This window comes from Teleopsis dalmanni, chromosome 2 (assembly GCF_002237135.1).
Source record: "Teleopsis dalmanni isolate 2A chromosome 2, ASM223713v2, whole genome shotgun sequence".
Classification (NCBI taxonomy): domain Eukaryota; kingdom Metazoa; phylum Arthropoda; class Insecta; order Diptera; family Diopsidae; genus Teleopsis; species Teleopsis dalmanni.
The window spans coordinates 4,703,152-4,728,835 of record NC_051847.1 but is presented as its reverse complement, the minus strand read 5'-3'; the positions used below and the strand labels follow the sequence as shown (position 1 = coordinate 4,728,835).

At 29.9% G+C, this 25,684-nt stretch overlaps 6 protein-coding genes across 6 annotated transcripts; 1 reads left to right on the top strand and 5 right to left on the bottom strand.

The window, feature by feature from the left end:
• The first annotated feature begins 844 nt into the window (after nucleotides 1-844).
• Nucleotides 845-2,965, top strand: LOC119684311 (probable cytochrome P450 6a23). Its single transcript, XM_038098325.1, has 2 exons — nucleotides 845-1,931; nucleotides 1,990-2,965. Exons 1-2 carry the CDS (start codon nucleotides 863-865, stop codon nucleotides 2,412-2,414), a joined length of 1,494 nt encoding a protein of 497 aa, XP_037954253.1. The 5' UTR covers nucleotides 845-862; the 3' UTR covers nucleotides 2,415-2,965.
• A 1,736-nt stretch (nucleotides 2,966-4,701) lies between these two features.
• Nucleotides 4,702-6,360, bottom strand: LOC119683847 (probable cytochrome P450 6a21). Its single transcript, XM_038097713.1, has 2 exons — nucleotides 5,262-6,360; nucleotides 4,702-5,199 (listed from the first exon to the last, which is right to left on the bottom strand). Exons 1-2 carry the CDS (start codon nucleotides 6,358-6,360, stop codon nucleotides 4,781-4,783), a joined length of 1,518 nt encoding a protein of 505 aa, XP_037953641.1. The 3' UTR covers nucleotides 4,702-4,780.
• Nucleotides 6,361-11,847: 5,487 nt separating this feature from the next.
• Nucleotides 11,848-13,540, bottom strand: LOC119685285 (cytochrome P450 6a9-like). Its single transcript, XM_038099528.1, has 2 exons — nucleotides 12,405-13,540; nucleotides 11,848-12,340 (listed from the first exon to the last, which is right to left on the bottom strand). The coding sequence occupies exons 1-2, from the start codon at nucleotides 13,501-13,503 to the stop codon at nucleotides 11,922-11,924; spliced, it is 1,518 nt and encodes a 505-aa protein (XP_037955456.1). The 5' UTR covers nucleotides 13,504-13,540; the 3' UTR covers nucleotides 11,848-11,921.
• A 924-nt stretch (nucleotides 13,541-14,464) lies between these two features.
• LOC119684057 (probable cytochrome P450 6a18) lies at nucleotides 14,465-16,211 on the bottom strand. The gene is made up of 2 exons (XM_038098004.1): nucleotides 15,051-16,211; nucleotides 14,465-14,985 (listed from the first exon to the last, which is right to left on the bottom strand). The coding sequence occupies exons 1-2, from the start codon at nucleotides 16,147-16,149 to the stop codon at nucleotides 14,567-14,569; spliced, it is 1,518 nt and encodes a 505-aa protein (XP_037953932.1). The 5' UTR covers nucleotides 16,150-16,211; the 3' UTR covers nucleotides 14,465-14,566.
• A 1,900-nt stretch (nucleotides 16,212-18,111) lies between these two features.
• LOC119680201 (cytochrome P450 6a2-like) lies at nucleotides 18,112-19,970 on the bottom strand. The gene is made up of 2 exons (XM_038092899.1): nucleotides 18,793-19,970; nucleotides 18,112-18,728 (listed from the first exon to the last, which is right to left on the bottom strand). The coding sequence occupies exons 1-2, from the start codon at nucleotides 19,889-19,891 to the stop codon at nucleotides 18,310-18,312; spliced, it is 1,518 nt and encodes a 505-aa protein (XP_037948827.1). The 5' UTR covers nucleotides 19,892-19,970; the 3' UTR covers nucleotides 18,112-18,309.
• A 2,674-nt stretch (nucleotides 19,971-22,644) lies between these two features.
• LOC119681487 (cytochrome P450 6a2-like) lies at nucleotides 22,645-24,362 on the bottom strand. Its single transcript, XM_038094697.1, has 2 exons — nucleotides 23,190-24,362; nucleotides 22,645-23,125 (listed from the first exon to the last, which is right to left on the bottom strand). Exons 1-2 carry the CDS (start codon nucleotides 24,286-24,288, stop codon nucleotides 22,707-22,709), a joined length of 1,518 nt encoding a protein of 505 aa, XP_037950625.1. The 5' UTR covers nucleotides 24,289-24,362; the 3' UTR covers nucleotides 22,645-22,706.
• Nucleotides 24,363-25,684: the final 1,322 nt, after the last annotated feature.

The following is a 25,684-nucleotide window of genomic DNA, read 5'->3' as shown; positions in this document are numbered from 1 at the left end:
GGAACTATAAACAATCTAGTGAAGGTTAAAATCTGTATGGAACACCTTTTGAGTGATATCATAAAAATGGGACTAATATGTATAGATTAGATTAGATTACATTAGATTAGTGAGGCATTCCATCAATGGCTTTTTAAGACCTATAATTTCTATTTTATTCAGATTTTCATAAATAAGAACACTGATATGAGAGCTACGAATAAGTAGATATGAGTAGAAAATTTGCATTATTCCCTAAACTTTAAATGAGGTCTTTATATATGTATGTATGTACATAAAATTTTATCAATTTACCAACGTACCGAGGATGTCTGAATACATTATATTAATGAGACATTCCAAATAAGAACAGTGATATGGTAGATGCGATTAAGTAGATATGGGTAGAATATTTACATTATTCGCTAACCATAAAATGAGATCTTTAAATTCTCTAAAAATACAATCTGATATGAACATTTCGAATTAGATTCTCTATTTACTATTTATATATAAGTGTTTATACAGTACATGCATGTGACGAGTAAATGGTTTATTATTTTATTTAATTAATTATGAAAGGAAAGCAGCTATACTAAACTATTAAAAAACGTACTACCAAACTGCCTTATTTTTTTATGCATGGATTCTTTATTTACATGAAAAGTGAAACTCTTAGTTTCAGAAATAAAAAAAAATAGATTAGTAGGTGTAGAGTAGAGTGTGCTCTTTTGAACGGCAAACAAGTATAATTCTTATCTTCTATAAGCAAATAAGAACTATTTGTTTAGGCAAAAATTAAATTGTATAAGACTATGAGCAAGTTTAAAAATTTAATTAGATTCAGTGCTCCAGTAATCTTCGACCCGTTTACACGCACACGATGGAAGTATATATAGCATTAATAGGAATCATAATTTCTTTACTATACTTTTATATTAAACACACGCTTAGCTATTGGAAACGCCGCAAAATACCACACGAGACACCACATTTCCCGCTGGGTAATTTAAAGGAATGGCGGAAAACAAAGCACTTGGTAGAAATTTTAAATCCCATCTACGCAAAATATAAAGGCACAAGCCCATATGTGGGTTTCTATTTCTTAATGAGACCCACTATTATTGCATTGGACCTCAATTTCATTAAAAATATTTTAATCAAAGATTTCGATAAATTTGACGATCGCGGTATGTTTAATAATGAAGATGTTGACATACTCTCCGGACACTTATTTCGACTAGATGGGCATAAATGGCGTCCATTGCGACATAAATTAACCCCCACTTTCACCTCAGGAAAGATGAAGTTTATGTTTCCGACCGTTGTTAGTGTAGGTGCAACGCTCGTAAAAGTATTTGAAGAAAATTGTCTAACTGCAAAGGATGGTATCTTAGAAATCACAGATATTGTTGGACGTTTCACAGCAGATGTCATTGGTACGTGTGCATTCGGTTTGGAATGCAATAGTCTCTGCAATCCCAATGCTGAATTTTGTGTATATGGCAAACGTTCATTTATTGATCACCATCATGGCAAATTGATTGATGGCTTCATCGAGGCCTTCCCATCCTTAGCACATAAACTGCATATGCGACAAACACATACGGATCTAGAAAAATTTTATACACGCATTGTAAAAGAAACAGTGGAGTATCGTGAAAAAAATAAAATTGAAAGAAATGATTTTATGCATTTATTAATTGAAATGAAAAATTCACAAGAAAATGGTATAACCCTGAATGAGATAATTGCACAGTCATTTGTATTCTTTGTTGCCGGTTACGAAACATCTTCAACAACAATGGCATTTGCCCTTTACGAATTGGCACAACATCAGGACATCCAAGAAAAAATGAGAACTGAAATCTCTGAAGTATTGAAGCGACATAACAATGAATTTACTTATGAATTCATAAATGAACTTAAATATGTTAAACAAGTTATGTATGGTAAGTTATTTATTAAGATGTGTGAATAATAGTTATTAATTACAAATTCTAATTGCAGAGACTTTACGTAAATATCCCATTTTACCACACCTAAGACGTAGATCGAATGCACACTATACCATGGCTGACTCAAAATATGACATTGAAGTTGATACAAAAATTATAATCCCTATATATGCTATACATTATGATCCTGACATTTATCCAGAACCGCACAAATTTATACCTGAACGTTTTTCTGATGAGGAAATACGTAAACGTCCTGCATGTTCCTGGCTTCCTTTTGGAGAAGGTCCAAGAAATTGTATTGGTTTACGATTTGGGAAAATGCAAACTTCTATTGGACTTGCGTACTTGATAAAAAATTTTAAATTTAGTTTATGCAATGAAACGCCGAAGGAATTAAAGTGGGATTTATCCAATCTTCTATTAAGTTTTGTCAATGGTTTATATCTCAAAGTGGAGAGAATAAATGAAAACTAAACAGAAATTAATATTTGTTTCAAATTTTATGTATATAAAAAAGTACATGTTTTAACAAAACTCAGTGCAAATATTTTTATGAAATAGTGAAAACTTGATGAATGAACTAAACTTCAGAATGAAGATCTACGTACGCCTCTTGTGGAAATTAATAAAAATTAGAAGAAGATTTATATGAAAGTGAGAAACATTCAACTCCTTTGGAAAATTTTAGTGCATAAAAAGAAATCTATGAGGAATCCAATATTCAGGAAATCACTTTTATATATTTTTATAAATTAACCAGTGTTAATAAATTCTAGTATCAGTACATACTGCACCAAATCAATGGTACCGAGATATATTCCATTTGAACTGACTTATAAACAACAGATATTTTAATAAAAACTTCAAATGAATAAAAAATAAATAGATAAATAAAATAGAAGGTAATGCAAAAATACTATAAATATCAGTATTTGTCTAAACAGAACTTCACACCGACGCACAGTGCACAGTACATTATAAGGATGAAATATTTCAATATTTATATTATAACCAGATGACATAGTTTGTATTATCATTATTATTATTATTATTGTTAGGGGATATGGCGTCAATAAAAAGTACTATAGAACTTACTTTACAGAGTTTTATTGTCTCTTCCGTAAGAACATACATTTTCAGGAGACTATTCTGTGTGTGCATTAGCGCAGGGCATTCCAACAACATATGTGTGGCCGACTCTTCATTCTCTTCACAGAATTTACAGTTTGCATCCAGTCTTGTAAGTATGCAAGTATGCCCAGTCTTGTAAGGTGGTATTTTAGTTTACATTGCCCTGTTAGGATTCCTGGTATCTCTTATTGATATAGTTTGTAATGCAGTACGAAAACTGTGAATTAGAGCTTCGTCGAGTCTACTTATACTAGCAGAAATATTTGCATTTTCAAAAAATCGTCGAGTTGGATTAGCATCATTTGTATTTGCATATTCTTGCTTAAGGCTATCAAAATACAAATATAATCAAATTTTAATGAAATAGACGCTAATTTATTTTTTTAAAGATGTAACAGTTATTTGAAACATCTAGTTTAAAAAAAAAAGTAATCTATTTAAATCCGTTGCATTTGCAAAGTTGCATTTTGTATATATTTGATAACAATGCGACTTTTCAAAGCAGCTCAGGTATTTATAATACGAAAAGTTTTAATTTATTATTACTAATTTTTACATATATCATGTAGGGTTGTATAATCAAATTGTTAAAGTATTTTGTGTTATCTACGTTATGACTTAAATATTTAAAATTTTACTCTTCATTATATACTAAACTACTAATCTGATATATAGTAAATGATTTTGTGATTTAAAAAAATGATTTTTATACTTATTTACTATTTACTTATGATACTCTTATAAAAGTAAGTCGTTATCATCGTCAGCACACAAAATAAACCACATGTTCTGATCATGTTCTTAGTTATCAGATTTTTGTGGAGTTTATAAGACCAATAAATGGGTGTACACTTTTATTATTATTAAACCTAGATAAGCCAAATAACCAGATTAAGTAATATTTAATTAATAAATTACTTTATTAAACTCAAATAAATATTTATATATAAATTATTTAGTTCACAGACGTATGTATAGCTTAAACGATCATACCTGCAACTTAAAATATAGAGAAATCTTTTCCATGAGTCTAACATGGGTCTTTTTTTTATAATCGTATGTGTCGCCAATAACATCCACCACTAATTAAGAAGAGATAAAAGACGAACTAATGCCAAAACAAACGACACATTTAATATCTCTTTGAGATAAATTCTTTATAAATTTTAAATTCCTAAACCACTAACATATTCTACCATACTTCCATAACAGTGTAACTATCTCAATTGAATGAGCAAAACTCGTAATTATCACTTTATATTATCATAAGTATTTTTTTAAAATAAATATAATTTCAAATCAGACACTATCTTGGTTTTCTTCATTTACTAAAAACAAATAATGAAAAATTTTATTCATAAATTTTGTACAAATTATTTAGAAATTATCGAAACAGTGCAATAATTTTTTATGAATATGTGAGTATAATTAAATGTATTAAGTTTCATATAAACCGCAAGTGGTTTTTAATTTTCATTTGAACAGATCTTCATATATCATATATACATAGTTCCTAATATTAAAATAATTACTTTGGTCAATATTTTTTGCTACGGAGAGAACTTTGAAGAAAATAAATACACCTTTCCTTCTACCAACTAATACTTAAATAAAATATAATACCCATATTTCCATTGAAACAAAATATATCAACAATTTAAAATTTTAAATACTTTGATAGATAAACTAGCATTTAACATTTAAACATCTTATATCTTCTCTACTTTTAGATAAATGCCTCCCTCGGAACTAATCAGGAAAGATTTCTTGTCGTATTTCATCGGTATGATAGTCTCCTTGCACACAGAAAATCTAAAGTCTCTTAACAAATAAGCAAGACCAATACGGGACTGCATTTGACCAAAACGCATTCCAATACAGTTACGTGGACCATCACCAAAAGGTAGCCACTCTACTGTGTCACGCTCTTTTACTTTATCAGGTGAAAAATTATCTGGATTGAACTGATTTGGATTTGGATAATATTTTTCATCGCGATGTATAGCTCCGGCTGGTATGAGTATAGGAGTGCCTTTCTTAATAACATATTTCGGATTATCAGGCACTACATAATCTTCCAAGCTTTTGCGATTCAATACTGGTAACACTGTATACAAACGTAGGGTTTCTATGGCAATTAAAAAGATTTTAACTATTATAGAAATCATTTTTCTTATGGCAACAACTTACCTGATATAACCTGATCAAGGTAATGCATATCTTTCATGCATTCATAACTAAATTGGTCGTTATACTTTGAAAAAACATTTCTAACTTCAGTTCTTAGTTTTTCTTGAATATCCTGATTTTGTGCAAGTTCGAACAAAGCAAATCCCATTGTTGTTGAAGACGTTTCAAAACCTGCTGCGAAGAATACAAAAGCTTGTGCAGTAAGCTCTTCTATAGTTAAGTTCGACATATGTTCTCCATCTTCTGATTTTAGTAACTTGTTATTCTTCATATCAATCAACATGTCCATGAAATCGTTTCGTCGAATATTATTTCTCTCACGATGGTCAACTGTTTCGCGTACAATCCGCATGAAAAATTCCTCAATGTGTGTGGGGGTTTGTTTCATGCCTAGTTTTTGTGCCAATTCCGGAAAACTCGAGACAAAAGCAATCCCTATACTACCATGTCGGGTATCAGTCAAACTTCTTTTACCCATTATATATATTTCTGCCTTTGGATCACGTAAACTACAACAATCAATGCCAAATGCACAAGTACCAATTACATCCATTGTAAAACGAGCAAGTAACTCCTTAACCTCAATAACAGCACTTTTATTTACCATACCACCAAAGACATTTATAAATTCCTCACCAACTTTGACTACTGTTGGAAACATAAACTTCATTTTACCCGAGGTAAAAGTTGGCGATAATTTATTACGCATTCTGCGCCACTTATGTCCATCCAAGAGAAACAGTTGACCGGTAAGCGGATCATCTTTTTCATTTGAGTAAAATCCTCTATCTGTGAATTTTGCAAAATCTTTAATGAGTATATTTTTAGCAAGTGTTGTATCTAGAACAAATACTGCTGGTTTTTGGAACCAATAAAATCCAGCAAATGGTCCAGTGCCTTTGAATTTTTGATAATAATGTGTCCAAACATCGTTGAAGGATCGTGTTTTGCGTATTCCATGCAAATTTCCGAAAATGAAATGCGGTTCTTCACAAGCAATACCCCGCGACTGCCAGTAATTCAGACGCTTCTTCATCAAATGAAGACAGTAGAGAATTAAGCCAATTAAGCCATAAATCAATACTGAGCACACCGACATTGCGAATCGTCTCTACTCAGCAAACAACATGAATAAACTAACTCGTCGACGACTTTTGCCTAATTTTTATAATAAAAATATTTGATGATGTGAGTGACTTTCGGTGACTAGCATTTTTATATATAGAAAAACATAATTGATATCAAATATCTAAACAACGCCGAAATACCTGTTAAGCAGTGTACTTGCTTGTTTTAGCAAAGTCACTGGAAATTATAGCAAAAACGCTAAATTATATTTATCTGTGTTATTTTTTCCTTTGAAATTCTAATATTCATTAAAATTTCTTATCAATTTAAACTATTGACGTTAAAAACTGCCAGATGTGCTAGTAAGTGGAGAAAAAAGTCCAAAATTATTTCGCAAAAAAACGCATAAATGAAATTATTTTAAAAATCTTATCAGTCCAATTATACGTTTTTCAATAGGTAATTACATTAAACCAAAATATACAAAACTGTCTAAATACGATAGATAACATTTTTTTAAAAAGTCTTTTGAATGATATGCTAATTTACGTGGAACAAATATATATTTTATAGTATATGTTGACCACCGAATTGAGCTAAAAGTAAACAAAACAGATAAATCTTCTGTAACTTAGTATACAGTCTTATTAACATAAGACGAGATGGTATTCAGAGCTGAAGACGCTCATCGAAATATCTGGAGAAATTACCTGATGTAATAACTGAAAGAATGGTTGACTCATAGATACTTTTCAATCGATACATTATTTTTTAAGAAGGAAACATTGAAATTTTTGGTTATCAAAGGTTCATACAATTTGACCATAAGAAACATAATTCTTGAGGATTCAAAAGCACTCCAAACTTTGGCCCGATACCAGAATAAAAACGAAAAAACACATATGTTTATTTCTGTAAAATATTTATTAACAAAACTGTTTGCATATAAATATAATACAGTCCCTAGGGACTATCAGTGAACAAATTTATAAATCAGATGACCAAAAAAAAGTGAACTATAGTGTTCACCTATATTCCAACTATTATTACAAAATGGGTTTTACATTTTAGATGCAAAAACATATCGCCGATATCCAATCAAGTATACGAATAAAAGAAAGAAAAGAAAAATAAAAAGTAAAGAAAGTTTATGGATTGATGCTTTAAGAAAATAATGATAACAGCTAAATACTTCTATTAACTGTATTTGCTTTTGTTTATTTCAGCATTGATACTGGAGCACTTGGTCACCCTCCATAATTATTGGTTTGAAAAAATCTTATTCATCTCAATCTTAGAATTTTGACACTGTGCAATAGATTTAGATTTAGTTTTTGGACGAAGGAAATAAAAGAAAAAATAATTTCCTAGAGTCAACATTTGTTTTTCTCTTTGTCATTGTAGGTAAATGACAGTGGTTATTGAAGAAAATTACTGTTTTCAATTGGTATTACGATAAACTTTAACTCGTATTGGTATCGTTTTGCTATTTAACACATTATTCGACGATTCCTCGTGAAAGTTTTTTAGCTAAAGCTGCATATCATCAGATCTACAGATATATAATTTCATCGGTTTTATTATAGATTTCAAGCATTATGCCAGGAACAACAAGTTTATCTCAGTAGAAATAAAATGTTTCCCATTACGGTGATCACAGAAATTAACGTCATTGTGAAAGATGGTGGTACTTAAAATTTGACATTTTAATATTAATATATTTAGTAGTATAGTAGTATCGATAACTTTGATATAACATCTAGAAAGGTAAAAGGATACAAATAGGTACATTAAAGAGACACAATCAAATTAGCACAGCAACTAAAAATTTAAGCCTATTTAAATCAAGTAAAACATTAACTGGTCCATCAACAAAATAGATTGCTAATTGACGTCAACTCGAATATAGTAACCATAATATATAGTTAGTCTATATCTGTTTCGAAATGTTGAAGAAAACAAATTCTGGACAATAAGATATTTTGTTTAATTTTCTATTGCACTATACCCTTTATCGGAACGTACTTACTCCTATATTTATTGCTTCTTTTTAATAAATTATTTTTATATAATATATTTTTATCCAACTAGACTCCAAAATGAAAATTTTAAATGAACACTTAATTGAAATGTTAAGATATGTGGTTCTTTGTAATTAATTTGGATGATAACCAAAACTGATTATACTGTTCGGGGCCGTAAGAATTGTTTAATTATACACTAGAAGTCACTAGAGGTTACGAAATAAAATATTCTTATCGATAATTAAAAAAACAAGTTCATTTTATAAAACATAAAAATGAAAAATGTAACATATATATTATTTTCTTATTATTTAATTAAATATTATTATATATTTAATTTAAAATAAATTTTTAAAACTATTTGTCTTATTTATAGAATGTTTATGTATTTATTTGAAACCACTTCATTGATATATGTGTATGAAAAGTATATTTAAAAGCATATATGCTAATATGTTAAGAAACCTGCTTTATATATTGATATTTTATTATATATACTATAAATAATAACAAATCCGTGAAGCGAGAAAACTGTGAGTTTAGTTCTTAAAATTCCTAACTCGTGTGAACGCGCAAAAAAAAATGGAAAATGTAAACAAATATATTACGCCATCTACTCTCGATAGCGCTTTCTCTTTCATTTATTTTCTATTTTGTTTTCATTTAAGCATTTTTTGTGCTCATTCTCTTAGTTTGGTTCTCCAGCTGTTACTTCATTTTCGATTTCATTTCATTACTACAGTCAAACCGCTCTATAGCGAAGACCTCTTTAAAGCGAAGACCTCTCTATAACAAAGTTTTTCACATGTACCAACGACTTCGTTATAAAGAGGTTTGACTGTATTTGGTTTAATTTGTATTTGTTATTTATTTTGTTATTGTTTTGCTTTATTGCGTTTTAAAGTAAAAAAAAAAATAAATAAATGGAGTTGATATTACCACGTGACGTCATTAATGAATGAATGTAAGTAAATACAATTTGCGAATACACATGAAAAAAAGTTGTGTATGAAAAAAGTGTGCTTTACTACGTTTATTAACATTTTTTATTATTTAATTGCATTTGTTTACTGTGATTGCAATAGTATTAATGATAAGTTAGAACGACCCTAATGAATTAACTAACTTCTTGAGACTACAATACAGTGTTTACATCGCAATTAAGTTTATTTTGATTTGTACAATTGTAATTATTTTTAGATAATCAATACAGTACAATCAAATCTTAGACTTGTCATTCTTTTTAATATAGCAAATATTGCAGTAATGAAATATTGATGAAAATCGTTAGTACATTATGTATATCAATTTTTGATAAACCTTCAAATTGTTGTGAAAACATGAAATAAATTTGGAATGACGGAAACGAAGATGTGCCGCCAAAGATGCAGTTAAATATCCTCACGGAGCTCTCTATATTTATTCGCCTGCAACTCAGGAACTCAGACATAGTTACTTTAGATACAAACATCTTTTTGATAATTCTCTCTCATCCAGAAGTCAGTTTTGTAACACAGACCCTACTACGTCAATTGCTTATATCTTTATCACTTGTCCTCACTTCTCCCATCATAGACACAATAACATAGCTAATATCTCAATATTGAAATCCACAGGGAAAACAATTAATTTTTTTAAAATGATTAAAATATACGATCAAGTATAACAATTCTTTATTATTTTTATAACATTATTTTTATAAGTTACAATCGATGTATAATGTAAATTTAGTAGCTTAAGGCCCTGTTGTTATAGCTCTATGCTCTATAATATGCATACTATTGCTATTATGCTTATAAAATAAAATAAAATAAAATAAAAATAAATAAAAAATAAAGTTAGGATGAATGCAATTAGTTTGAAACAGTGCTTCTTAACCAGTTTTTGGTACGCCCTTCCAAAGTTAGGATCAAAAATGGTCCATTTTTACATTTTATTAGTTACCTCAAAAACTTTTTTAAAGCTTAGGATATTGTTATTCATTGTGTGTTTCAAAAAAATTTCAATTTTAATTATCAATAAAATTTTATAGGTGAAATTGCACAAAAAGCGGCTGACTTTTTTATGGCCTTTGTCAATTCTATCTACGATACCCAAAAAAGGTATCCGAGTTGTTTGAAAAAATTTTTCCTGCTAATAGCCTGTGCACTTAAACCTCTTTTATTTCAACATTTATTTCATTTATTTCAACAACGAATGTAATCAGTCATAATATATTTTTTATTTTTTATGTTTTAAATTTCAAGCAAATCGGTTGCAAAACAACAAAGGTATTGCACAACGAAGGTGCCCAATTACACGATTGGGCACAATTCAAAAGAAAGGCCATCTCAAACTCAAAGTTTTCGGAAAATTGAATTTCAATATCACTACCGGTAGAGAAAATATAGAATTTTGATCGATTAATTTCTGTTTTGGCACACTGTGCGTCTTTTTAGTTAACAATTAAATTATACCTCTATTGAGAAACGATGGTTCAAAACTTATAGTTAGTAAAAGTTTGTTGTATAACCAAAGTAATTTTATATCTATATTCATACCGATTTTAGTAAAAAATTTTAAACAGATTCTTTCTTTGTTTTACAAATGATCCAAGTATACCATATAATAGATACATATAACATACCTTCTTATGAAATACATAAATCCTTCCGTTATAAAATACAAAAATCCTATTTCGATATATTTTAATATCAGATGAGAGTATCTGGTTCAGCTGGCATTAAATTTCACTCTAGTACAGGAGTGTTGAGGTACCCAGAATACATAAGATTTCTTATACTGGGTACTGTCAATCTTTTCATACATTTTGTAGTTATTTACTGTGTGATCACTATACAGCTCCAGTATTAGTCAGTCGAATGTTGTCTATATTCCTGTGTTCCTATTCCTGTTGTCTCAATTACTCAAAAGTAAAAGTCTTATAAATGAACTAACTTTGTATTGCAGTACTCATTATGCAGATAGATATGAAATTTAAAAAAATCACCATTTTATGTTTATAATACGTACTGACATGAAACAGTGACCAAAAATTAGGACGTAAGATGAAAAATTTTTGTGATATATATATTTTTTTCAATTAAACGATAATTGTAAACAATTCAAAAGTTTCGCTTATACATACCGCACAAGATATATATGTAAAATAGATTTGAAGTGGATATTGTCTTTTATTAGATCATCACAGCCAACGTCAACGCCAGTTCAGTAGTGAACCGAACAATTAGAAAGCTGCGCCCACTTCGAAAGTAAAATTAAAATTCAATAAAGCGTGTAAATGCTGGAATTCTGTCTCTATAAGAATAAAATAATAATAGAAATAATTTTTTTTCTGGTTTAAAATTACTTTAAAATATTTAAACTGAAACTGAAAAGGAAAATTAGACTTCCCACATTAATGAATACAAGTTAAACTTGGTAATTATTAATCATTAAATTTTTTAATAAAATTAAATTAATAATTAAATAAATATTATAATATTTGTGCAATTTATTAGAAATAATATTATTATTTATTTCAAAAAGAAGAAGAAAAGAGTTGGCTATTATTTTTAAAACATTAAGTTTAAATCCTTTCGAACTTAAGTATTATGCTGCCTTCGGCCTTTGTGAAAAACGCTTTCTTATCAAATTTCAAAGGTACTTGCGTCTCACTACACACTCTAACTTTGTAATTCTTAAGAATTAGAGCCAATCCAATTTTGATTTGCATAAGACCAAAACGGAAACCAATGCAGTTACGTGGTCCCTCTCCAAACGCAAGAAACTCTCCATGATCACGTGTGTTTACTCTTTCAGATGAGAAATTATCCGGATTAAAGACATTGGGATTAGGATAATATTTTTCATCAAGATGTATACCAGCAGTTGGTATAAAAATAGACGTGCCTTTTTTAATAACATATTTGCTATTATCTTCAACCACATAATCTTCCAAGCATTTCCGATTTATAACTGGAACTACGGTATAGAGTCGTAGAGTTTCTGTGACAAAAATTTTTTGTTAAATTATCTTCACGTATTTTTAAATTCTAAGAAATGATCTTACCTAATATAACTTGCCCCAAGTACTTCATATCCATCAAACAATCGTATATGAACTCATGTCCATGCGCTATAAAAACTGTTTCAATCTCTTTTCTCACTTTATCTTGTATATCTTCATGTGTTGCTAAAGCATAAAGTGCAAAACTCATGGATATAGAGGAGCTTTCGAAACCAGCACTGAAAAAACTAAATGCTTGTGCTGCTAACTGTTCTACTGTTAAATTTGTCAACGTTTCACCATCCTCAGATAAAAGTGATTTATTATTTTTTAGATCAATTAACAAGTCCATGAAATCATTGCGTCTGATATTATTCTTTTCTCTGTACTCAACCGTTTCACGGAATATACGTAAAAAAAATGTTTCAATATCGGCTGGTGTCTGCTTTACGTGAAGTTTGCGTGCTAAATCAGGAAAAGTACTTGTCAGTGCAGTACCAAAGAACCCATATCTAGTTTCGACTAATCCCCTTTGCCCCATTACAAGAAATTCCGTATTTGGATCTCTTAGACTGCTAATGTTAAGACCAAAGGCACAGGTTCCAATAATATCAATAGTAAAACGCGCTAATAGTTCTTTTATGTCGACTTTGGCATTTTGATCTACCAATTCATTTAAAACATTTAGGAAATCCTCGCCTACTTTGATGATGGTGGGAAACATAAATTTCATTTTGCCCGACGTAAATGTAGGAGACAATTTATTCCGCATACTGCGCCATTTTTGTCCATCCAAAAGAAATAATTGACCTGTAAGTGGGTCAACTTTTTCATTTGAATAAAATCCTCGATCCGTAAATTTATTAAAATCCTTTATAAGTATATTTTTAATGAGTTGAGTATCTAAAATAATCAAGACAGGATTCTGAAACCAATAAAATCCAGCAAATGGTCCACTTCCCTTGAATTTGTTATAGTAATTCACAAAAAGTTCAGTAAGGGAATATTTCGTACGTAATCCAATAAAATTTCCAGTAAATAGACTTGGCTCTTCGCAAGGTATACCTAATTTCTGCCAGTAGCTGAGTTGTCTTTTTAGCCAAATATAAACAATCGTTACTATGCCGACTAAAATGCAGAGAAATATAGTGAAACCAGACATTTTTACTTGTGTGCACGACGGTTGATACTCACTAACTGAGCAGAAAAATGTTTCTAGATACATTTCTAGCAAAGCTACTTATTCAAAGCAATTCGTACACAGATGCGTTAAATAATCGATTCAGTCGGTTTTTTTTTGCTTTAAATTAATTAAAAGTTAGTAGTTCTAACTGTATAATGACTGTTAGTATTTAATGTACTATACTAAATTTATTATTAAATTTTAAAGTTGCAATTTTTTTTCTCCGCTATATTTTGCTCTCATTTAATATAATTTACAATTAATATAAATTGCATGAATTTTATCAAAATTTTTGAGAAAAGAAATAACTTAAGCGATGACCTTATAACTTATTAATAAAATTATTTTAATTAATAAAATTAGAGCAAATGAACATATAATATATCAATTTAAATTTTATTATATGATATAACAATAAACAAGATCTGTGAATATCCAAAGCAGTCCAAATTGTTCATTTTTAATAGTTTATAGCTACTGTAAGAATAGTTTTTAAATAGTTTTTATTTTAATTTAAATTTTAAAAGGAATATAAAGAAGTTTTTTTTAAAAAAATGCATTTATATCTTTTTAGTTAGATACGTAATTTCATAAAATAATAATGATGATGGAAAAAGGTTACGAACAATCTGGCGTCACTCATTACTACAAATTTACTACCTCAAGAAACTCATTTAATTTTGATTTAATAGGCAAAATATTTTATTAGATATGCAACTAGTTGCATAGATCCAATGGAAATGGATATATATTACAACATGTCTATTTTCACAATAATATTTTCTAACAATATTTTCACATGTTTATAAAACATAGCATTAGAAATATGTAATACTTTTGATGCTACTAACTCAATCTACGTTTAAAATACAAAAATGTACACATCTTTTTATTAAAAAAAATATATTTTTATCAAAAGAATTTATTACATATATCGCTTTCTCTTAAAAACCTATTGCATCAACCCCTTTATAAGAGACAATTCTCTTAATATTTTACAAAACACAAATAATTTATTCCAATTAATTAATAATTTATCCAATTAAATTTTTTCGATGCGCAAATTAATACCACCTTTTGGACATAAAAGGAATGATTCTGCTTCATAAACTATAGGAATTTTTGTATCTTCGCATATAGAAAACTTAAAATTTTTAATAAGTAAAGCAAGACCTATGCGCGCTTGCATTTTACCGAACCGCAAACCAATGCAGTTACGTGGGCCTTCTCCAAAAGCCAACCAATTAATACTGTCGCGTTCGCTTACCATATCTGGGGAGAAACGATCCGGGTTAAATTTATTTGGTTCTGGATATAATTCGGGATCATGATGAAAAGATGACGATGGTATAATTACAAGACCACCTTTCTCAATAATAAATTTTGGATTATCTGGTACGATATATTCATTTTCAGCCTGACGTTGCAAGAAAGGCACAATTGTGTAATGACGCAAAGTTTCTAGAAAAGAAGAAAACTAAGAATCACACCATTTATATTTATCTACAAACTATTTTGAAACTCACCACTTATTACTTGATCTACATAAGTTAATTCTTTTATACATTCATAACTTAATTGATTGTTATGTTTTGCAAGGACCTCTGTGACTTCCTCTCTCATTTTATTTTGTATTTCTTCATGCTGTGCCAACTCATACAAAGCAAAGCTCATAGTAGAGGAAGAAGTTTCAAAGCCGGCGAGAAAAAAAACAAATGCTTGAGCAGCTACCTCATTCATTGTTAGGCCTGTAAGCACCTCACCATTTTCCAATTTAATCGTCTTCGTTTTTTTCAATTCTACTAATAAATCCATAAAATCATTACGTTTTATGTTTTTCCTTTCACGCAGCTCAACGGTTTCGTGTACAATTCGCATGAAGAAGTCATTAATTTCGTTGTGTATTATTTTCATACGTAGTTTTCGTGCTAATTTCGGAAAACTTTCAATTAAGCCACTTATAAAAGCTCCATGTCTGTTAAGAGTTAATGCTTTACGACCCCAACAACGGAACTCTGCATTTGGATCCTTAAGGCTGTTGCATTCTATACCAAATGCACAAGTTCCTATTACATCTGTGGTGAATCGCGCACAAAGCTCTCTGACATCAAAGTTGTGTTCACTTTTCACCATTTCACCAAGTACGTCAATAAATTGTTCTCCCACATTCACAACAGTAGGAAACATAAATTTCATTTTTCCTGAAGTAAAGGTAGGCGATAATTTTTGTCTCAATGGCTTCCATTTTGCACCATCCAAAGCAAATAAGTGGCCAGTCAATGGATCGTCTTCTTCGTTGTGGTAAGTACCGCGTTCAGGGAAATTAGAAAAATCTTTTATGAGTATGCGCTTTGCTAGCATAGGATCTACCACGAATGCTGCAGGTCGTTGGAAAAAATGTATGCCAACGAATGGTCCAACATTTTTATACTTCGTATAAAGCTCGCCGAATATATCTTGAATGATACGAGTTTTTATAATGCCACGCACGCTGCCATAAATGGGATGAGCCTCAGCACATGGTATTCCACGATCTTTCCAATAATTTAAATTCTTTCGGTAAAAGTAGAAACCAATCGTAACTAACCCAAGTAGTATATATAAAAGTACAGCTGTCAGTTCCATTTTTATTTCACAACTCTTGAATTCTTTCCTGCTAACATCAATATTTTAAATTGTTCGCATGATATTTTCTACAAAACTGAACAAGTTCTCTAAATATATTTCTTTATATATTTTAGCTCTCTAGTTCTCATATATTTTCGACACGTCGAAATTTGTTATGACTGAGTACGATAAGAGAAAAAATCGATAATTTGATACCCACTTAACTTTGTTATCAATTATTTGTGTACTTGAACTGTTTTTCCCCTAATTTAGCATGTGCGTAACTTCAAAGTGATTAATTTAATAAAAATTTAAATAATTTTGTTAAGTTCTCAAACTGAATATATTCTAAAAGATTATTAATATTTCTTCTTATTATTAAATTCGCATTTGTTTATTAATTATTTTATTGTTATTCATACACACCAACAACTTGTGAATGAAAATTCTCACTTAAATATTTGACTATTTATATACTCTATAGAACTCAGAGAGTTTTGCTGACTTAAAAAATATCTTAGATGACTTAGCTCTTTAATATGACACCCCATTTTAATGTGCAAGATTATTTTGTTTTTTAATCTATATTTTTTATTCATAATCATTCTAATAAACACAATCAGAATACGCAGCACACTAAACAATGACTTACAAAATGTTTTATTATTTGATATCAAGTCTAATAATTTCAGGTCTGATATTAACCATATATTATTAATTGCTTTAAAACACGATCACGAACCCTGAAAGCTGGCGAACGATAGTCATATGTGAGTCAAGACCTCAAAGTGAAGAAATTATACCTAGAAGGGAGAATCAAAAATTAATCTAATAAATTGTGCAGCTATCAATATAATGTGACGAAAAAATTGAGGTCTAAATGCAGATCAAAAATCACAAAGCATGGCTTGAAATGCCAACATAAAAGAGACCCTCTCGAAGTAATGCGAAAGCGGTTCCGACGGGAAATAATTATCGCCAAAGAGGGAAAATTTTAGTCCTTATCAAACATATTAATGTTAGGGAGTCGGTCACACCATTTCGATGACGGTCGGTCTGACGGTGCATAAAGCATTCCACCTTATCACCACAAACACAAAAAAAAATATACATCTCTTATTATTAAAAAGTTATATAATAACTATAATAATAGTCTCTATTATTATAAAAAGTATAATTTTAAACTTAATAATTAAGTTATCATATTTGTAAGATTATTTAAATAGTTATATGATAAATCCATTTTGGAATTATTATAAGCCAGTATTTAAGTTTTTTAGCAATGATTATCCGACATAACTACTGATGAAATTATTGGTATTTATTGAGATAATTAATTAAAATAAGTAAATCAGTGGGTGCAACTGTAAAATTTTTGATAAAATATAATAGTATATACTATCTATACTATCATAGAGAACGCTAATGCTTTTCTTGTTAGTCCATCAAAGTAAGTCCTCTGCGGAATCAGCGCCAAACATATCTAACTAAACGTGTGATTACTTTCATTACTAAAATGCTGATTTGAATTTTTTTAGTTGAATTCCATACCTTCTATTGTAAAATAAATACACTTTAACTAATGATTAAACATGAAAACTTTCCATAATGTTGATATATTTACATTGCCTTCAGAAATAGTATTAATACGATCTGCCTTTTTGAAAATTTTTACTATAAGTAATACTTTTAGTCTTAGCAAACTCTACATTACATTTCTTACCGATGCTCAATATTTTAACACCTCATTTGTATTTAATGAAGACTAATAATAACTAATAATAATAATAATAATTACAAATATTGTTCAATAAAGACCAAATGCTCTCATTTTAATTAATAGAATTTATACGACTATCTTATATCAAATGGGATATCGGTTTCCTCTCCAATCTTAGTACTAATTTTTTTGTGTGAAAGGTTTTAAGAGATTGCTTGTTTTATTAGACTTCAGAATTATTACTGTTACTAATTGCAGAGATATCACAAATCGTTATCGCAGATATATTTATATATAATAGTCCAACAGCAAGTCTCCTACATAGTTCGCTGGGTGACTTTTATTTTTTTTATCAAATTTGTGTTTTTATCTATTAACAAATAGAGGTTTATTTAATCTAAAACAAAGCTTTTTCTGGTCCTTTTATCTTAATCTCTTGTATTAAAAAAATTTAAATTTTATATTTTTTCTACGCGTAGATGAATGCCATCCTTGGCACTTAAAACAAATGATGTCACATCAAACACTATTGGAATTTGTGTTTCTTCACAAACGGAGAATTTGAAATTCTTCATCAATAAAGCTAAACCGATACGTGCCTGCATTTTACCAAATCTCAAACCAATGCAATTACGAGGTCCATCACCGAACGGTAACCAATTAATGTTGTCTCGGTCTTGCACTTTTTCTGGAGAAAAGCGATCAGGATCAAATTTAGCAGGTTCTGGGTATACTTGCGGATCGTGATGATATGCTGATGATGGTATCATGACAAACGTACCCTTTTCGATAACCAGTTTAGGATGTCCAGGTACAACATAATCTCTAGTTGGTTGCCTCATAAGATGTGGAACAATAGTATAAAGACGTAAAATTTCTAAAATTTATTTTTAAAATATATACATTAAATAATATAATGTTTGAATCATAAAAGATCTTACCAAACAAAACTTGATCCAAGTAATGCATTTCCTTCATGCATTCATAAGTAAATTCTTGATTATGTTTTGCAAGCACCTCATTTACTTCTTTTCTTAACTTATCCTGCACTACCTGATTCTTTGCTAGTTCGTACAATGTATAACTCATTGCTGTTGATGAAGTTTCGAAACCGGCCAAGAAAAATACAAACGCTTGTGCTGCCACTTCATTCACAGTAAGCCCAGTGAGTTCTTCTCCATTGTCTAATTTAATAGACTTAGTCTTCTTCAATTCAATAAGTAAGTCCATGAAGTCATTGCGTTTTATATTTTGGCTCTCACGCAACTCTACAGTCTCGTGCACAATACGCATGAAGAAATTGTGAATATCTTGATGTACTTTACGCATACCCAATTTCCTTGCCCATTTTGGGTGACTTTGTATAAGTGCCATAATCGGAGCACTGTGCCTAGTTAAAGACAAAGCATTTCGACCCATTGTACGAAATTCTGCATTTGGATCTTTTAAGCTATTGCATTCAATTCCAAATGCACAAGTGCCAATCACATCGGTAGTAAAACGTGCTGATAACTCTTTCACGTCAAAGTTGTTGCCATCTTTCAACAAATCATTCAGGACGTGAACAAATTGTTCCGCTACCTTTACTACTGTAGGAAACATGAATTTCATTTTTCCAGAAGTAAATGTGGGTGATAGTTTCTGTCTCAGGTGTTTCCATTTTACGCCATCTAAAGCAAATAAATGTGCACTTAATGGATCATCACGTTCATTATAGAAACCACCACGATCTGCAAATACTGGAAAATCCTTGATTAGAATATTTTTTGCCAATTGCCTATCTAATATATAAGCAGTAGGCCGCTGAAAGAAGAATATGCCAACGAATGGTGCAACGCCTTTGAATTTCTTATATAAAGCGAAATGTACGTCCTGTATAATACAATTTTTGCGAAAATTACGGAAGCTGCCATATATGGGATGAGGCTCATCGTATGGTATACCACGATCTTTCCAATAATTAAATTTTCTTCGTACAAAATAAAATGCTACCGATAACACGCCGATCAGCAAGTATAGCAAAATATAAGTTACACTCATTTTGATTGTGTGCGTATTTAATAATATTAAATAAAAATTTATTATTTTTTTAGTCTATAATAAAGCAACAGCTGTGCTCTGCGTAGCTAACTACATAATGTTGAGAAGTAAACAGTTCTTTTTATATTTATAGCCATGCTGGGAAAGAAAAAATCAGCATTTGTTTATCATTTTAACAAAAATGAAAAAGTATTTATAATGCAAGTCATTCTGTTTATATTCTTACCACATAAGTTTGAGTTTACGTTAAAATGATAACAAAAGTTCATTTCACGTTTTTATTTTTGATCTCATTTATCTTATTAAAAGAGTATTAAAAAAAAACACGATCAAAAAATTCTATTTGACTTCTAGTACGTCTAGTCTAATTGAATTGCTCACCAGTAAAGAAAGCTGATATCATCTTCCTTATATCCATTAGATTACGTATATTCAAACTGTTAACTCGTATTAACCGTTACCGTCAATATGGTAGTTAACTCGTATGTACTGTTAGAGGCATTATGTTATGTTATATAAAATGGATTGGTTTCCAGATTATTTGCACACTAAAAATGAGCCTCATTATTATGGTGGAATATGTTTATATATTGCATTATTTTACTCTTATTAGAAATAATCTAAACGCGCGATCGCAATAGAGATTTGGGGAAATAATATGTTCATGAATTGAATAGATCTATACGCTGAAAATGATCACAACAGTATATACCCAAACCTCAAGATATATCTTTACTAAGTTGTCTAATGAAATCAGTTTGTTAGTTGGAACAGATAAATTATTACTACCAGGAGTTATGCAGTGTGCACGAAAGTGAAACAACAGTATAGGGTGTGACTCTGCGTTTAATTATCAGAACAAAATTTTTTTTGTGTATTTAGCTTCGGACTCAATATCATAAAGTATATAAAAGTTTCTTTGTGATTATGATTTTTATTATACGTACTAACTAACAGTTTAGAATGATATTTCAGAATAAAAATAACTTATGTAGACTTATTCGCAATTACTATATGTATTCTAGCATGAGTAATTTGGAACTGATATTTTTTATTACATAGCAATAAAAAATGCTTTAATATCACAGATTTAGATCAGATTTATCTCTAATATGAGTTGTCATGCTTTTAAACTCTACATTTAGTTTCCTAAATAGACATTTAGTTTCCTAAATAGACATTTAATTCCCATTTCAGTATTTTTTTATTTTATATTAAAGATAAAGCACACATAATGTAAAAAAAATCTGAAAAGTTTTTAACTTTTATGACTGGAATGTAATTACAGATTAGTGTGACCTTTGAGAAATTTATACAATGTTTGCAGTTATATCTTACAAATAGTTGTATATCAAAAAGTACAAATATTTATAATAAGTGGTTTTTTTTGAAGCTGAAGAAGAAAGTTTCTTCACACACACAGATGTGTCCTTCTAACAGTAGTGTGGCATTTGCGAAAAATTCAGCTGATCCGCTATAAAATTTCCCTTTCTTAGGATTAAGTACATAGCTCGAAATCGACAGGCATGATATTACTTCAGATTGTGTATATACTGTATATTGTCGTATTAATATATTACCTAAAACAAATATAAATATTATTAACCTAAAACAAATAGATTAAAACTATAAGTAATATTCGACTTAAATTTTTATATTACCTTAGTGTGTTGGGTTTTTGTTTTTAATATGCATCGCCTATATCGCTGACGCCTAGCGACGCCACTGCTTTTTACGATAGAGGAAGTTATAGGTTCATGAAATTTATTATAATTTTAATCTGTAAATTTGCATCAATATTAACTTATTTTTTTACAAATGAATCCTTTGCAGAATTATCATGGACTGAATTTTTTTAAACTAGTATGAAAAAGTTAAGACTTAAAAGCAATGCCGGCTTAACTACTAACATAATTAAATATTTTGATTGAGTCACACATACAAAAAAATTAATTTAATTTATAGTTTCAATTCTCAAATTCTCATCTCATTAACAGAATTTGGGTAAAAATATACAACTCTATTCTATCTTAATACAAATAATGCTTTAATTGTTTGTGCATTAAAGTTATTTAGGTTCTCAGATCCAAACAAATCTTATAAAATTACTTCCATTACTTATGCTGCATTGAATATATTTTGTTGAATTCCATACTTTCAATGTAAACCCAACACAGTTTAGAAATAGTCTTTTTCACGATATAGGTTTTCGAAAAATTTTACTTTAAGTAATGCTCATGGTCTTGGCAGTCTGTAGATTACTTTTCTTTCCAACACGGTACTTACTTTTCAAATATCTTATTTGTATTAAATTGAGAAACGCTATATATCTGTCTAGTTTGCTTCCCTAAACTTCTCTCATTTTATTAATAAAGACCAAATGGTCTCATTTAAATTTATAAAACTTATATGACTATCTTAATTGAAATGTGATACCGTTTATGTTACTTGTACTCATTTTTGTGCGTTAGAGGCTTTGAGAGAATTGATTGAGAGTTTATTTTGTTTGTTAAATTTAAAAGGTACTAAGTTACCAATTGCAGATATATCACAAATCGTTATCTTAAAAATGTGTACTTATATTTAACACTCCAACAGCAAGTCTCCTACTTAGTTTACTGAGTGACTTTCATATTTTTAATCAAATTTATTTTAAGGAACTAAAAACACTGATAATACTTACTAAAGAACCGGCAAATTGACAAATAAATTAATATTGAAAAAAGTCTTTATAACAAAAATGTATACACCGATTTATTTGCTTTCACTTTTAGAATATGTATTTATTATTATTAGTATTAAACAAACTTAAATTTTATATTTTTTCTACGCGTAGATGAATGCCATCCTTGGCACTTAAAACAAATGATTTCACATCAAACACTATTGGAATTTGTGTTTCTTCACAAACGGAGAACTTGAAATTCTTCATCAATAAAGCTAAACCGATACGTGCCTGCATTTTACCAAATCTCAAACCAATGCAATTACGAGGTCCATCACCGAACGGTAACCAATTAATATTGTCTCGGTCTTGTACTTTTTCTGGAGAAAAGCGATCAGGATCAAATTTAGCAGGTTCTGGATATACTTCCGGATCGTGATGATATGCTGATGATGGTATCATGACAAATGTACCCTTTTCGATAACCAGTTTAGGATGTCCAGGTACAACATAATCTCTAGTTGGTTGCCTCATAAGATGTGGAACAATAGTATAAAGACGTAAAATTTCTAAAATTTATTTTTAAAATATATACATTAAATAATATAATGTTTGAATCATAAAAGATCTTACCAAACAAAACTTGATCCAAGTAATGCATTTCCTTCATGCATTCATAAGTAAATTCTTGATTATGTTTTGCAAGCACCTCATTTACTTCTTTTCTTAACTTATCCTGCACTACCTGATTCTTTGCTAGTTCGTACAATGTATAACTCATTGCTGTTGATGAAGTTTCGAAACCGGCCAAGAAAAATACAAACGCTTGTGCTGCCACTTCATTCACAGTAAGCCCAGTGAGTTCTTCTCCATTGTCTAATTTAATAGACTTAGTCTTCTTCAATTCAATAAGTAAGTCCATGAAGTCATTGCGTTTTATATTTTGGCTCTCACGCAACTCTACAGTCTCGTGCACAATACGCATGAAGAAATTGTGAATATCTTGATGTACTATACGCATACCCAATTTCCTTGCCCATTTTGGGTGACTTTGTATAAGTGCCATTACTGGGCCATTGTGTCTAGTTAAATAGAAAGCCTTTCGACCCATTGTGCGAAATTCTGCATTTGGATCTTTTAAGCTATTGCATTCTATTCCAAATGCACAAGTGCCAATCACATCGGTAGTAAAACGTGCTGATAACTCTTTCACGTCAAAGTTGTTGCCTTCTTTCAACAAATCATTCAGGACGTGAACAAATTGTTCCGCTACCTTTACTACTGTAGGAAACATAAATTTCATTTTTCCAGAAGTAAAAGTGGGTGATAGTTTCTGTCTCAGCTGTTTCCACTTTACGCCATCTAAAGCAAACAAATGTCCAGTTAATGGATCATCACGTTCATTATGGTAAACACCACGATCTGCAAATACTGGGAAATCCTTGATTAGAATATTTTTTGCCAATTGCCTATCTAATATGAAAGCAGTAGGCCGCTGAAAGAAAAATATGCCAACGAATGGTGCAACGCCTTTGAATTTCTTATATAAAGCGAAATGAATATCTTGCATAACGCGGTCTTTACGAAACCCACGGAAGCTGCCATATATGGGATGAGGCTCATCATATGGAATACCACGATCTTTCCAATAGTTAAATGTTTTTCGTACGAAATAAAATGCTACCGATAACACGCCGATCAGCAAGTATAGCAAAATATAAGTTACACTCATTTTGATTGTTTGCGTATTTAATAAAATTAAATAAAAATTTATTTTTTTAGTCTATAATAAAGCAACAGCTGTGCTCTGCGTAGCTAACTACATAATGTTGAGAAGTAAACAGTTCTTTTTATATTTATAGCCATGCTCAGAAAGAGTGTAAACTTAGCACTCGTTTATCAATTTTAAAAATAAAGTAGTATATGTTATGCAAGTCATTTTGCGCTTCAGTAGAGCAGATTTAGTGTTAGTCTCTTCAAATGTTTATATGATATTCGGACCACATAAGCTTGAATTCACATCTTTTATATTTATTTTATGTATCTTAATAAAAGAGTGATGAAAAAGAAGATAATTTTACGATAAAGAAATTCTCTTAAGATTTTCAATAAGTCTAGTTTGATTGAATTGCTTATTAGTTAATAAAACTGATATGATCTTCCCAGTGACGATTGCTCTAAGGTGCGGAGGTGTGCGGTGAACACCCTAACATAATTTGCAAAATGTCAAATAACATTGGTATATAAATTTATTAAGTATCTTCACATCAAGAATTATTATTATTTATTACATTTCCATATAAATATATTTTTTTAAAGTTTTAGCAAAAACAATTAAATATAATTGTCTATGAAAACTCAATCAATTTGCTTCTGTTAGCTGCTATACTTGTTAGTTGTGCTCTACATATATTTGCAGCTCAAATCACAGAACATTTCTATTTTATTTCGTCTCTCCCCTTTGTGTGCAAAGAAGTTGGCAGCACATTCATACGTTGCATATGAACAAAATAATGTGCGTGTGCTCCCATTCGTAATATCAGAGATAGAGATTTATATAGTGGGAATTGTATGAGAGTAAATTTTTGTTGTATTCGAATATCAACTGCATGCATACGAATCCAACATGATGATTTGCCAAAGTGGTTGCGTGAGCGGCTGAAGTTTGCAGCTCATCTCAGCATACATTTCTATCACATTTCGTCTCTCCCCTTTTAACAGTAGCACCCACGAATTTCTGTTCTTACTGTGCGGAGTACTTGTGCGCACATTTGTACGTTGCAAGTGGGTTTGATTTTGTTTGATCACTGGATAAACATGTATGTTTCTAAGTACAAACTCTTTTGTTTGAAAAAATTTGGTTTGATGTTACGAGAATTATGTGAAAAGTTTTGTTTCTTCCATATTGATATAATATTAAACTTGTATATAAATTATTAATTTAATTTGTTTAATATGTTATTTTGTTAATGAATTGTTAATATAATATTGCGAATATATTGTTGCCTTATATAATATAGTTATTATTAATAAAAGATCTCATATATTTTAATATAAGTGGTACATGTAAAAACAACATTAAAGAAGGGCCGCACACCCTTCCAGATAGGGCACGCGTCGTCACTGGA